Source organism: Musca autumnalis, unplaced genomic scaffold, assembly GCF_047663935.1.
Source record: "Musca autumnalis isolate F117 unplaced genomic scaffold, ASM4766393v1 scaffold_5, whole genome shotgun sequence".
NCBI lineage: Eukaryota > Metazoa > Arthropoda > Insecta > Diptera > Muscidae > Musca > Musca autumnalis.
Window position 1 is genome coordinate 172526099 of NW_027412088.1, and position 15960 is coordinate 172542058.

Sequence of the window (15960 nt, forward strand, 5' to 3'; positions counted from 1 at the left end):
TTCCCTGGTGTAATTGACTATATAGATGAAGGATGTTCGTCATTTGTACTTAAACTGAACCTACTGTATTTGTCACCAAATTCATTTGCAAAAGATTTGCTGCTGTCCGCTCCAAAGGTGATAAATTCACTTATTGTGATGGACCATCACCAGTGTCGTTGAAGTTTATTTTATTTTGAGGCATTTTCTTTTTCAACTTTGCTTTAAATTGAATCCAGACTCTGTCACTCTTCAGGTGTTCGTGTTGGAGGTTCATGGCTGTTTAAACTGTCCGAAATGGACCTCCACGCTTCATCCGCTGTGGCTTTGGTTTCACCAAAACTCCCGAACTCCTCGGGCTAAGTTTGTATTTTTACTCAGTTTATCAATTAATATTTCAACTGCTGCTTTGTCGTTATTTTCACCATATTGATACACAAAATTAATTAATGGTGCAAAGAATCAATAATTGTTAACAAAATGTTTATTTTTCCTTCTATTTTACTTCTTGTTTCTTCGAAAATGTTCACTGCAACTGAAAACTGGTGGTTGCTGAAAAACAGCCGCTTCGTCAACTGAGATTCGCAACTTCAGTTGAGAGTTGTCATACGTGGATCAATTTTGACAACTGGCAACGCCACTCAACGATAATTGTTATCGATGATCGACCCCTAATATATTATTACTACTAATATGCATAGATGCCCTCAATTCCCTAATAATTGCGTTTTACACTATTACCCGAACACCGATATATCAAGAGATAAATCGTTTTTTGTCTCTCCTGAAAAGTTGTATTTTTTAAGATACGAGGTTGAGAAAGTAAGTTATCGATATGTCATTAGACGACTTCGGATTTGGCATATTCTTATATGATACAAAAACCTGCAAGAATCTAACATGTTTTACACCGATAAAAAATTGTCCTTTATGTTATCGAACAAAACAAAAAAAAAAAAAAAAAAAAAAAAAAAAGTAGTAAACATTAGTAGATTTTTGTAGTTCTGGAACAGACCATATGTATTGAAATACGAGAAAAAGAGTCATGGTTGATTCTATTAACGCAGCACAGCAAGTAAAAACAAATCAATTTCAAAATTTTTGGCAATAATTATTAAAATATATTGGAAAATAACCATAATATATACAATCTTTACAACTTTTATTCATTTTCGTAAAATAACCTTCGGGTTTTTTAAATCAGACGACTAACGTTCTATTGAAAACGTGTTAGTCTCCTCAACGACAACGATCACACAAACGTACATACATATATGCTAAATTTTTGCAATGCTATTCCATTTTCCGAAATGCCTTATCTTGAATAGGATCGTTATTTTTGAACGTAGAAGCTTGAAATTTTGCAAGGGCATGTGTTTTAGTTTTAGATTCAATCACAAACGTATTTTATTATTATTATTATTTTTTTTTTTTTGAGATACGTCTTCGGATATTTATGGTGACGATATGTAATAACAAGCAAAAATATGTAATAATCGAGAAAAATATCCGAACTTATCTTTTTGAATTTTTTTAAAAATATGCAAAATACGAGTTCTAGCGATCATTAGGAATAAGTAAAACTAGCGATATACTCGTTAAACCCCTAACTAAAATTACTCGGTATCAACATACAATTTTTAAATTCGTTACAAACTTAAAAAGTTCCTATTACTTTTTACATAAAAATTATGTTTGCCTACTAATTAAAAAATGCTTACACCAATTCGCACAATCTGAAGAAAATGTGCTTATTAGAACAACACACATCGTTGACTCCATTCACTTAAAAAATCCATAAATCAATGCACGGTTGTTGAATTAAGTAAGTTGTGCTTTTGCTAATCTAATTCAAAAACCGCGAATTCAATGCAAATAGGCATTTTGTATTACAAAACAAAATTACAGCCCCCTAAAAGTATGCTATCATTATTTGGTGTAACTAATTTCGAATTTCGAAAATTCAATTCCCATGATTTGATGTTCCCACGTAGTTGAGAATATGGAAAACGTGGGAATGGGAAATTTCGCTCCCATGGGAAACAGTTCCCATGGGAATGTTCAGAATAGGGCTGATTATTGTTCGGCGTCGTGATGGTGGAACACAAAGAATATCTGAAACTCATCGTTCGTATGACGCTCTTCAGTATCTTATGCTAGGTTTACATTTACGAAATCCAGTCGATTTGAACTGTCAATTCCATTGCTTAAACGTCAAATGAAATCTAATGGATTGCATATGAGATTTCATTTGACGTATGCACAAAGGAATTGACAGTTGAAATCGTGTGGATTTCGTAAATGTAAACATAGTACTATATTATTTCCATACGGCGAGGATTGATACAATTTTCAACTCAGGCAAACAAATCATGAAACTGGTAAGTCATTTCAAAGACATAAAGTAATAAAGACCTGACAAAATGCATGCAACAAAAAAATGTTTACGAAACTATGTATAGAAACATTACCCTTAACAGGTTGCAGTTAATTCAAAATCGCAACCAAGGAGGAACATTTCATGTAATGGTATCAGAAACGAAACTTATGAATTCAAGGATCTATTCAAGAATAATTCCATGTCAATTGGATCGGTAAATTCGGTTAAATACGTAAAAATGTATAAAGAGAAAAATGTTATATCACCATATCGTAACATAACATTATGTTAAATTCAAAAGCCATTCACTGAAGAATGATAGCAAAAGAAATGTCTTATCTTGTTGTATTTATGTCTTTGGTCATTTTGAAATTAATGTTATATTTAAAAAAATACTAAAGGGGTGAGTACATAAGCTGCCTTGCCTGCTTACCTTGCTTGCTTCTGATAAAAGAATAAAAAAGAAAAGGGCAACCCAGTTCGAAATTTGCTCGGCCTTCTTTATTCTTTTATTTTTATTATGTCAGAAATGAAGCAGGAAAGCAAGGCAATCAGGCAAGGCAGCTTATGTACGCAGGCCTTAACTACCTTTCATTTTTACAGGTCTATTAACAAACAAAAAAGTTCCATTGATTTTTATGCTTACAGGATAATGATTAGAGAAAATAGCGACAATCATTTGTTAAGGTGTAGAGAGTTATTTCATCAATTCATTGTTGATATGTATGCTAAAATCGAAATGGAACGCCTGCAATACATTAGATATCACCAAGCCAAGTTGAGAGTAGACGAATACATACATCTTCGCGATGCCATCAATAATGATATCGACAGAAATCCAAATGATCTCGGGCAGCCTATAATTTTACCGTCATCATACACTGGAAGTCCTAGAAATATGCATGAGTCATTAATAGACTTCATAATTAAATTAAAAGTCTTTGGCGAAATCCGATGTTGGATGTATACCGTGGAATGGCAAAAACGTGTCCATATTTTGATTTGTTTGACACATAAAATTAATGCAAACCTCATCGATGATAACATATGTGCGGAAATTCCTGATCGTGGTTTAGATCCTGAACTCCATTCCCTCGTGGTTAAACACATGATTCATGGTCCGCGTGGAACCTACAATCCTCAATCCCAATGCATGGTTGATGGAAAATGCACAAAAGAAATATCCACGACAGTTATTTGGGGATACAATAACGGGAATTGATGGATATCTTCTATACGGCAGAAGATCCACTACTAATGGTGGCCAATCAATTTCAATAAAAGTTCGGAACATCGAAATTCCAGTTGACAACAGATGGGTCGCGCCATATTGTCCTCTACTTTCGAAAACGTTTAAAGCACACATAAATGTAGAGTTCTGTAATTCGGTACAATCTATAAAATATATTTGGAAATATGTCACCAAGGGATCAGTAGTGCGATTCTCTAACACATTTTTGAAGTTACCGACAAAAATCGTTAAAACTAAAATGCTTTTGATTTCGGTAATTAACGATATTATTCGGCAAGTTAACGACCATTAAAAAGTAGTCGAAAAGTTCTACCGATAGCAACAGTGTTGTCAACTTTTATTTGAACGTTTCATTCATAATTTTGCGTTTTAAAGTTACCGATTTTTGTCGTTAACTCAAAAAATGAGTTTGAGAATCCCACTACAGATGTGGCTGTGTTTTCGGTAGAAAATCCTAGAGACGAAATTACTCAGTATCAGTTGGCACGGTATATAAGTAGCAATGAAACAGTGTGGCGAATCTTTGGTTTCCCCATACACGAAAGACATCCAACAGTTGTGCATTTATCAGTTCACCGCGAAAACGGCCAGCGTATATATTTTACCGAAGCTAATGCACGACAGAGGGCAAACAACCCTCCAGCTACAACATTGACTGCTTTCTTCGATCTCTGTCGGGAGGATGTTTTTGCTAGAACACTTCTATATGCGGAAGTGCCCACATACTACACATGGAATGCAACAGAAAAAAATTCCAACGTCGAAAACAAGGAAAACGCGTTGGGGGATATCCAAATTTATTTTCCACTAACGCACTTGGCAGGATTTATGCAGTTCATCCTTCGAACGCGGAATGTTTTTCTTCGTCTACTTCTTATTAATGTTCGAGGGCCAATATCATTTCAACATCTTCGTACTGTTAATGGAATTGTATGCCAAAATTACCGTGAAGCATGTGAAAAATTGAAATTGCTTGAAAATGATTTACACTGGGAAACAACATTGTCAGAAGCTTCAACAACTGCGAATTCATCTCAAATAAGGGCTCTATTTGCAATATTGACAACATGCTTCCCAGCAAACCCAACTAACCTTTGGAATAAATTCAAATACTACATGACTGAGGATATCTTACACCGAGTACGCGAAGAAGAAGACAACCCAGAAAGGGACATATCAGATGTTATGTATAATGAAGCTATGGTCTTATTAGAAAATAAGTGTTTAGACATCAGCAACAAGACACTGCAACAAGTAGGAATGCCATGTGCTGTAAGATCCGACAACAACGCTCATAATCGAGATGTTCATAATGAAAAAACTACAACCGGAATGATTTGCGAGAGTATGTATCTACAAATGCAACCCTTTTAAATACTGAACAGCTACTTGTATGCAACACAATAACAACCGCCATAAACAACGATTCTGGAGGATTCCTTTTCTTGGACGCTCTAGGAGGTACTGGAAAAACGTTTTTGATCTCACTAATTTTGGCACAAATCAGGTCAAAAGGCAATATTGCGGCAGCTACAGCTTCAACAGGTATAGTAGCTACATTATTAGAAGGTAGAAAGACCGCGCATTCGGCTCTTAAGTTGCCACTGAACATTCATTTGAATGCAGGGCACACATGCAACATAAAGAAAATTATAATTTGGGACGAATGTACGATGGCACATAAAAATTCTCTAGAAGCTTTAGATCGGACGTTGAGAGATTTGAGAAGCAATTCACGTTTATTTGGCGGAGCGCTCTTATTATTAGCTGGAGATTTTAGACAAACACTTGCAGTTTTCCACGTTCAACTCCAGCAGATGAAATAAATGCATGCCTTAAGTCATCAGTTCTTTTGCGCGTACAACTTCAAAATGACATATCGGCACCATGGTAGAACAAGAAAAGGTAGCAGTAATACCCAGCTGACTGAACTGGGTTGTAGTGTTAGTGTCAAATTTCATATGACATTTTATACATTTATTTCTATTTCGATGTACATTAGGGACATATATTTTTTGAGAAAAAAAAATATATCATTCGGAAAAAACCATTTCCCAGAAAGACTTCTTCATATCAATGATATGTAACCTCCTCCAAGCTCGAACGATAAGCCGCGCAGTAAATCACCGCTTGTAGAGGCGATACAACGTTTGTTAATATGTGAGGTATTTTGTTAAAATTTAAAAAATTAAGCCCTAATAAACAAGTGCTTCTTTGATTTCTAAAACAAAACATTGAAACAGCTTCTCCTTTTCTATGAATTTCCAGCGACCCCAAACTTTTCTGCAAGAATTCTACTTTCTGCGAGAATTTATGCATTTAGTGGAATGATGTGGAACCATAAAAATTGAAAATGTAACGAATTTTCATTCATGTTTTCCAAAATATTCAACCAAATGTGAAAAATTATAAGTTTTTTAAATTCCAATAATTTATAGACATTTCCTTGTTTAGTTTACAAATACAACTGGCAGTAACGTTACAAACAAAAACAAATTCCTTTGTGGTTGTTGTTCGAGTTGTATTTGTTGTAGTATTAACTTTACCTTATATTTGTTCTACCATGTATCGGCACCAATATTTTCAAATGATTTATTCGAATTGGGAAACGGAAAACTACGTTGTGATCCTACAACAAATCCGATATCTTTTCCACCAGGGTTTTGTACAGTTACGGAAGCATGCAATGACTTAATCAAACGTGTATTTCCAAATAATAACTCCAACATTAAAAACCATAAGTGTCTGTAAGAACGTGCCTTACTGACAGCAAAATATTGTGATGTGAATTCAATTAACAAAATCATGTTAAATATGGTAGATGGAAATTGTCCAGTGTATTCATCAATCGATACAGTTGTGCGAGATGAAGATTGCGTAAATTATGGTAAGCAAAACGATAAAAAAGAACATTGGAATTATATTGGATGCCTCCTGCAGATCAATTCGGCATGAAGACAAATATCGATCATCATCAAGTAATCTCAAAACACTCAGCTAGTCCCGGTCCATACTAGAGTGATTTCATTGAAAAAATTGTATGAAATTATGCGTCTCTAGATCGACTTCCATAGTAAAGTAAAATCATAAAATTGCTGTAGTGCGGAATTCGATTTAAGAACGCCCAATTTCATGAAATTTTTTAGTGAAATTCACGTTAGTGTGGACCGGGACTTACGTCTGAACTCGCGAAACTCTTCGATCCTCTTGGTCTACTGGCTCCGGTTGTTGTGAAAGCAAAGATATTTATTCAGCAGCTGTGGCAGCTTACATTAGATTGGGATGAGCTATATAATAATAATTGTTCCACAAACATCCCATAAGGGACAATGGAGACTTCTCTCATTGGGATTGGGATGAGCTATTGTGCTACTTGGAAGATATTTCGAAGTGAATTGGAAGGTCTCAACAACTTCAAAATACCACGACATGTATTTTGTGGGGAAATTCCGACAAAAACACAATTGCATGTGTTTGCCGATGCATCTGAAAGAGCTTTTGGCGCAGCTGTATACAACCGATCTCTTACAAAGGATGACGCGTAGCTGTGCGTCTGATCTGTGCTAAATTTAGGGTGGCTCCTTTGAAACAACAAACATTGCCTCGACTGGAACTATGTGCCGCAGTAGTAGCAGCTTAGCTAGCTAACAGAGTAAATATCGATTTAAGGCTTCAAGAACATCCTATGTTTCTATAGACCGATTCTGAAATTGTACCGGCCTGGATAAAGTCACAGTCAACTTTATATAAATCTTTTGTGGCTAATAGTACGTTTATATAAATATATCCAGATTTAACAAACCCACTGGTTTCAAATGTCAATTCCTTTGCTTATACGTCAAATAAATCTTCATTAAGAAGTCTGCAAAAGTCTATAATATAAACATGGTCTAATGGGGTATCAATTATCCAAACATTAACAGAACAATGGAAACACATACCATCAAAAGAAAATCCTGCCGACATTCTTTCCCAAGGACTTCAACCAGCAGACCTGTCTAAATGTCGATTATGGTTCCATGGACCAGTTTTTCTTCATGGAAAATAGGAACTCTGGCCGGCTAAACTCTCTTCTCAAAATGATATATCCAATAACATGGAGTTAAAGGGAGCAGCTACTACAGCAATAGTAACTGCTGACATCCATTTCATATATGGAATCGAACATAGAAATTCCTTCAGGAAATTGCAAAGAATTGTCGAATACGTGCTTAGATTTACAAGAAACTCACGAATACAAAGAACAGACCGGCCTGAGAACATGGCACTTAATTCCAAAGAGTTAGATCAATCTCTTCGCTTAATTACTTAATGTTCACGGAAGAACATATTAATTTTCTAATAAAGATAGTGAATGTCTTGGTGAGGGTTGCGTGTTTAGATTATAGATCATTTTGTTAAGTAGGGATCTAGTTTAAATACAGTCCACTTGAAAAGAGTAAGCATGTGGCAAACAGACCTCCTTATCGTGGGAGGTCGTTAGAAGAAAGGAGATAGGAATTTCCATTGCCACATGTGGTATGTCTGAAATAGATTGATTGAGGCAATCTATGAGCAGTCTAATAATCATGTGGTTGCTTGCTAACATGTATGCGCATGTAAGATAAGAGTATTTTACGACCTCTCCATAAGATTGTATGGCTGATGCGTTCGTACACATAAGTGCACTCTCCATTTCTCTTTTCTACACATTAGCTAAGTAGGTTAAATAATATTTTACTATTTAGTTCTTAAGAATAATTTTACTTTTAATAAACAGTGCATATAACGCATTCAAAAAGAAAGACCTGTGTTTCTATCCTAACATCGGATCCCTGTTTACATTGGTCCTTCGAGCCGGATCATTGGCCGACACCAAAGATCTGGAAAGCTGACAATTTGCTTCACAGTGAGGAAATTGGGTCAGCAAGTGGCAATAGGTGAAGTCTTAATATCCAAGGGGGGATATTGTCCGTAGAGGAAGGGACATTTACCATGCTGCGGCAAAACGAGAAGACGGCAAAAAATAAGGAAGAAGTGGAGAGGCTTCATGGTCTCCTCATCTGGGCTATTGAATAGATCAATGAAACCCAGTCTGAAGACTACCACGAAAAGATTTGTTAGTACGTCGAGACTCATCAGGCTGCAGCATCGAACCTGGCAGTTCAAAACAAAATGGTAAAGGAGAAAATGCTCCAACTGTTTACCAAGACGGATGAGCTGGTGAGACAGGTTGTAAAAGATATGGTCGGAAGGATGAAATTTCCCATAATACCCCTGTCATTGGAGGAAGAAGAACCAGGTGATATGGAAGTTTGAGCGTAAAACGACGAAATCGAGAGCCATGAATAGGATTCTTGAAATGGATCTGAAAAAAGCTGAAGAGGCTAAAGTAAGCCTTGAAGCCAGACTGAGCGCTCAGTGTGAGGTTATTCGAGACCTACACACTAAAGATGAAGAGGCCAAAAAGGAAGTCCACGGCCTAAAAATGCAAGTAGATGAGCTTGCATCAGAAATGGATGAAGAGCGAAAGGAACCCAAGGCAGCTGTGGCGACCATGAAGAAAATGGAAGCTAAGATTATGGCCATGGAGGAAGCCATGAAATCGTACAAAGACGAAACGGAATACGCAGTGAAGCTTGTCAAGACTCTTAATGAGCAAGCCAAGAATGCTTTGCGTGAGGCTGAGGAATCTAAGGAAGCTAAGGAAGAATTAATAGCGGCAAACCTGGAGGCAGAACGCGTAGTCAAGGCTTCGAGAGCAGAAAGGCTGAATTTAAAAGAAGAGTTGGATGCCTCTGAGAGAGCACGTAGTAGAGCTGAAACGGAGCGCGATGAGTTGGTAGCAAAGTGTGTGGCCAATGAGGATGCAGCGATTGACGGTCAATAAATAAATCCGCAAGACGAAAATGGACTACTGTTGAGTGAATAGCAGAAAAATGGTGTACTGAAGGTGCGGAAACCTCGAGAAGTATGGAATCAGGGCACACTGCTGTCATGATAGCCAAGGCAACTAAAGGGACAAAGAAGCATGACTGTCTTAAAAGCCGCAGGAAGACTATGCTAAAGGCTAGAGAAATGAAGCTGCCAAAGAACGAGTTACGGGCTCCTAGAATTAAGGTGCAGCTAAATGAAAATGGTTTAGCCTGGAAGATAAAGCCAGCAGACAAAGGTGGAACGTACAAGAGAGACTGGATGGAAAGATGGAGAAGCATCCTGGGTGTTGTTACTTAGATTGCTGCTACAATAACATTGATTTTTTATATTTCTGTATTTAGAATTTTAGTTGATATTTCTAATTTTGATATTATAAAATAATTTTGATTATATTTCATAAGCATTTTTGGGCCCCCAAGATGTTCACGGAAGAACATATTAATTTTCTAATAAAGATAGTGAATGTCTTGGTGAGGGTTGCGTGTGTAGATTAGAGATCATTTTGTTAAGTAGGGATCTAGTTTAAATACAGTCCACTTGAAAAGGGTAAGCATTATCGTGTATTTTACGACCTCTCCATAAGATTGTATGGCAGATGAGTTCGTACACATAAGTGCGCTCTCCATTTCTCTTTTCTACACACTAGATAAGTGGGGTTAAATAATATTTTACTATATAGTTCTTCAGAATAATTTTACTTTTAATAAACAGTGCATATAACGCATTCAAAACGGAAAGACCTGTGTTTATATCATAACATCGGATCCCTGTTTACACACGCTATACAATCTTCCGAATTCGCAGCTGAAATACAGAATTGAGAGCTGAAAAGCAGCCAATCATACTTCTAGGTATCCTTCGCGGCGGAGGGAGATTGGAACATTCCATGCTACTACCAGATGCAAAACATCCGATGATATTGCCATATAACGATCCTTTGGTGAAATTGCTATTCACGATGACTCATGAAGAGAACAAACACTGTAGGCCTCAAGCACTGTTAAACACAATAAGGCAGCGATTTTGGCCAATCAAAGGCAAAATAACAGCAAGATCAACTGTTCAAAAATGCGTATGATGCACTAGAGCTACTAGAGCCACAACTATATCAGCAAATAATGGGTAATCTGCCAGCAACAAGGATAGTTCCTGCTCGACCGTTCATAAACTTTGGAGTAGGCTATTGTGGACCATTTTGGGTACATTACAAGGTGAGGGGCAAAAGACCAACTAAGGCATATGTAGCTGTGTTCTGCTGCTTTGCAACAAAAGCAGTTCATTTAGAACTAGTATACGACTTATCCACTGAAGCATTCATTGGTGCCCTAAAGCGGTTTATTGCTCGTCGTGGACACTGCCAGAATATATATTGTGACAATGCGACAAACTTTGTCGGAGCTAAAAATAGTTTAGCGGAATTATCTGAAAGCATATATGCTACTAAGGCAAAAGAAGTATAATGTCAGCTTCCAGTGCTAAGGGCAATTTGATTCTATCCCACTAAGAGCTCCTCATTTCGATGGATTGTGCCATGGAAGCGCCTAATGCTTTTTTTACATTTACGAAATCCACTCGATTTCAACTGTCATTTCCATTGATTAAAAGTCAAACGAAATCCAATGGATTTCAGATTAGTTTTCATTTGACGTATACGCAAAGGAATTGACAGATGAAATCGAGTGGATTTCGTAATGTAAACCAAGCATAATTTCAAATACTTGGGATTATTATCTGTATTTTCCGCCTAAATTGTTCGAATTTGACCCGGTCGAAGTTAACGTTTTTTTACTTGGTTTTATTTAAATTTCTTTTCAAATCTAACGTCTTTCTTTATAACGAGTGTAAATAATGCCATTAGACCTTTTCCTTTTGTTACCTTTTCCCAAATCTCTTTTTAGGGGTAGTTTTTCTTTTAAAGCTTTTCTTCTTATTTATGATTGCTTTACATAAAAGCTCTCTTGCCTCCCACATCCGATGTAAGCTAAAGAAAAAATTGAACAAAAATTCAATTCAGTTCGATTTGGTATTTGTTACGAAAACAAAGGCGCGCTTTGTAAACGAAAAGAAATTTCAGTTATTCTGCAAAAATTTAGAGAGAAAAAATATTTATGAATTAAAATAAAGAGAAGATTATAACATAAAGAGAGTAATTAAAAAAATTGTGATTTAAATATATATAAAAAATAATAATAAAATAAATACAAATAATACGTATACGCCACCCTGGCCAGACACAGTTACTTGTGAGATTTATGTGTTGAAACTCGCTTACAACCCTCTCTTGATTCTTTTAAGAAAAAAAAATCTAAAAAACGACTATCAAAAGGGGAGTCTCGTGTGTAGTATACACACAACCGCAACCCATACATGTCAAAGTCATCAACAATACTCGATACCGTGTTCGTTTCTCTTTAGCAGCAGCTTCTAAGAAGACCACACAAAAGTCATTAGACAGTCAGTATACGAGGTTTCCAGAGCAAGAGATATAAAGCAACGAGTAAAGGATACAAAGGAAGGAAGATATTCTCTCTGCCTCCTGTTCCTTTTCGGGTCCTTAAATATTAAAAAAATAATAATCCAACAAGAAAAGAAATCTAAGAAAACTAGACGCAAAACGTTACTTGTTTTGAAAAAAGAGTGAAAAAAAGAAACTACGGGACTTTTTATTGTTTTATCCTTTTTGTGTGTGTGTATGTGTGCACGTGAAAAAACATAAAAACGTCTAAATTTGAAGGCAATTATTTACACTAGAACCTGAAAGGAAACAAATTACATAAAGTGTAGAGAATCAAAGAAAAAAGAAACGGAATTGAAAAAAAAACATAAAAACGGTTTAAAAAGGGAATTTAGACCCAAAGGAGCGCTAAGTTATTGCTCCTCGCGTTTAAATAATATTCTTTTAAGGAAAATTCGTGTTCCGTTTTTTTGTTGCTGTAACCAAAAATGGATATGCTAAATCAAATATTGAATATGAACGCTGGCGGAGCCTATGGTGGTGGCAAGGCGGGTGGCGCCTTCGACCCACTCTCATTTGCCATGAAACCTCAAGTTGTGATACGAGCCTTGTGTTGGGTAAGCATTAAGGCCTGCGTACATAAGCTGCCTTGCCTGCTTACCTTGCTTACTTCTGATAAAAGAATAAAAAAGAAAAGGGCAACCCAGTTCGAAATTTCCTCGGCCTTCTTTATTCTTTTATTTTTATTATGTCAAAAATGAAGCAGGAAAGCAAGGCAATCAGGCAGAGCAGCTTATGTACGCAGGCCTTTAGAACCAAAAAATTAAACATGAATGATGATTTGAAAATAAAAAAAAAATTGTAATTAATGGAAGACAAACAAATAATGGAATCTAATACCCAAATTTATTGTCAACAAAAACTGTATTTCATTTGGTGCAGAGTATCTACAGATATCCTTGTTTTAAGTAACTAGTAATGGAATTTATGATTTTTTTTTCAAAACCACCCCCAAAAACCCTTCAAATTCCTTTAGTTTTATGTTGACGTTCTTTTGTCACTGTTTTGTTATGGCCATGTTTTCGTTTTTTTTCTCCTAGTATATACTCTAAGGACATGGCTATATACTACACAGCATGTATGTACATACATACATATGTACAAAAAAACTAATATATAAACAGCAACAACAACTAGAACAGCGATGTATGTAGGGTACATACATTATGCAAATTTGTTTTATTGATTTTGGCGTTGTTTTTTGTTTTTGTGTTTCTCTTCAATTTCATTAGATTAGATACAAGGTTTGCATTAACAAGGAACTCGTGAAGGAAGGTATCCTTCAGAAATTATTTAACAATTCCTTTTTTATTTGACAGCTCTTTGAAAGCTCACAAATATACACCCGCACACACTCACATGTCTTGTCATTTTATGAAATCATAATCCTGCAATTTATTTTCTTTTATCCCCTGGGATAACAAATCTCCCCCCTTCACCAAATCCACACTTACTCATTTAAGTGCTGACTGACATACCCTCAAATTATAGACTAGCAAACAAACGAATAAACACAAATCGCCTCTAGCAACCACTCAAAGAAGTCCTTAAGAAGTCGTAACGTTAAAAGTTGAGCACTTGCTTTAAACAAGAAGAAGATGTAAAAAAATAACATTTTCATCCAACAAGGACTTCCATCATATCAAAGACATTCTCAATGGTGTTTTATAACACATTATGTTGTTGTTGTTGCTGCAATTTGTGTTCTATTACAAAATATAAACATATCTCACAAGTTATTCCAATGGGAACGCAAACATTTATATAAACATTGTTTTTGTAGTAAATGTTCTCAGGGAATTGTCGTGAGGATATTTGGGACACTAATATCAAAGGATATGTGGCGTGTGTGTAATGTGTTCTCCCAAAGGTTTTAAATTTAATTTCTAATAAACACACTTATTTTCAAATTAAATCTCATTTTGAAAGAGCGGGATTTGGGGGTAAACACCTACATAACATCAAACAAAAAAGTTAGGATAGGTAAAAAAGTAATAATATAAAATAATAAAATAAAAGTCCGCTTTCTTTCAGAAAGCGTCAATACAGGCCAGCCAGCAATAATCTATAGAAGCAGAGGGAGAGAGCATCCTTTCTTTTAGAAAGGGTCCATAGAAGCAGCCTTTATTTCCGAAAGTGTCTATATAGGAGCATCCTTTAATAAATATAGGGGCTATAGAAACGCTCTTTAATAAATATAGGGGCTATAGAAGCACCCTTTAATAAATATAGGGGCTATAGACGCACCCTTTAATAAATATAGGGGCTATAGAAGCACCCATTAATAAATATAGCGGCTATAGAAGCACCCTTTAATAAATATAGGGGCTATAGAAGCACCCTTTAATAAATATAGGGACTATAGAAGCAACCTTTAATAAATATAGGGGCTATAGAAGCACACTTTAATAATTATAGGGGCTATAGAAGCACCCTTTAATAAATATAGGGGCTATAGACGCACCCTTTAATAAATATAGGGGCTATAGAAGCACCCTTTAATAAATATAGGGGCTATAGAAGCACCCTTTAATAAATATAGGGTCTATAGAAGCAACCTTTAATAAATATAGGGGCTATAGAAGCACCCTTTCGTAAATACAGAGGCTACAGAAGTACTCTTTGTTTCAGAAAGAGTCTATACAAGCACCCTTTGTTTCAGAAAGGGTCTATAGAAGCACCCTTTGTTTCAGAATAAGTCTATAGAAGCACCCTTTGTTCCAGAATAAGTCTATAGAAGCACCCTTTGTTTCAGAAAGGGTCTATGGAAGCACCATCTGTTACAGAATGGGTCTATAGAAGCACCATCTGTTACAGAATGGGTCTATAGAAGCACCCTTTGTTTCAGAAAGGGTCTATGGAAGCACCCTCTGTTACAGAATGGGTCTATAGAAGCACCCTTTGTTACAGAAAGGGTCTATAGAAGCACCCTTTGTTTCAGAAAGGGTCTCAAGAAGCACCATTTGTTTCAGAAAGGGTATATAGAAGCACCCTTTTTTCAGAAAGGGTCTATAGAAGCGCCCTTTGTCTCTGAAAGGGTCTATAGAAGCTCCCTTTATTTTAGAAAGGGTCTGTAGAAGCACCCCTTGTTTCGCAAAGGGTCTTTAGGAGCACCCTTTCGTTCCGAAATGGTATATAGGATCACACTTGCTTTCAGAAACGTTTTTTGGAACACCTTTTTCTTAAAAAAGGGTCTTTAGGAGCACCGTTTGCTTAAAAAGGGCCCATAGGAGCTCTCTTTATTTTAGAAAGGACCTATATGAGCACCCTTTCTTTAAGAAAGGCTACGGAAGCACCTTTCTTAATGATGGGGGCTAAGGAAGCACATTTCTTAAAGGAGACAGCGGAAGCACCTTTCTTCAAGAAGGGGCTACGGAAGCTCCCTTTCTACGGCTACGGAAGCAGGAAGAAGGAAATATAGGAGCACCCTTTTGTTAAAAAAGGGACTATAGTAGCACCCTTTTGTTGAAAAAGGGACTATAGTAGCACCCTTTCTTAAGGAAGGGGCTATGGTAGCACCCTTTTGTTGAAAAAGGGACTATAGTAGCACCCTTTTGTTGAAAAAGGGACTATAGTAGCACCCTTTCTTAAGGAAGGGGCTATGGTAGCACCCTTTTGTTGAAAAAGGGACTATAGTAGCACCCTTTCTTAAGGAAGGGGCTATAGAAGCACCCTTTCTTAAAGAAGGGGCTATAGAAACACTCTTTCTTAAAGTAGAGGGCTAAGACGCACCCTTTCTGAAGAAAGGGTCTACGGGAGCACCGTTTCCTTCAGGAAGGATCTAAAGAAGCACCGATTCCAAAGAAGCATCCTTTCTTTCAGAAAGGGTATAAAGAAACACACTTTCTTTCATAATGGGTCTGAAGAGGGTGTTTCTTTTTCAGAAAATATCCATAGAAGCAATCTCTCTTTCACAAA

At 36.4% G+C, this 15960-nt stretch overlaps 1 protein-coding gene across 1 annotated transcript in view; it reads left to right on the top strand.

The window, feature by feature from the left end:
• Window positions 1–11539: 11539 nt before the first annotated feature.
• Window positions 11540–15960, top strand: part of Syngr (synaptogyrin) — a 32285-nt gene continuing 27864 nt past the window's right edge. The window contains exons 1-2 of the mRNA XM_073989649.1: window positions 11540–11673; window positions 11946–12599. Coding sequence (XP_073845750.1) covers window positions 12471–12599 — 129 coding nt within the window. The 5' untranslated portion in view covers window positions 11540–11673; window positions 11946–12470. The remainder of the gene's footprint in view (window positions 11674–11945; window positions 12600–15960) is intronic.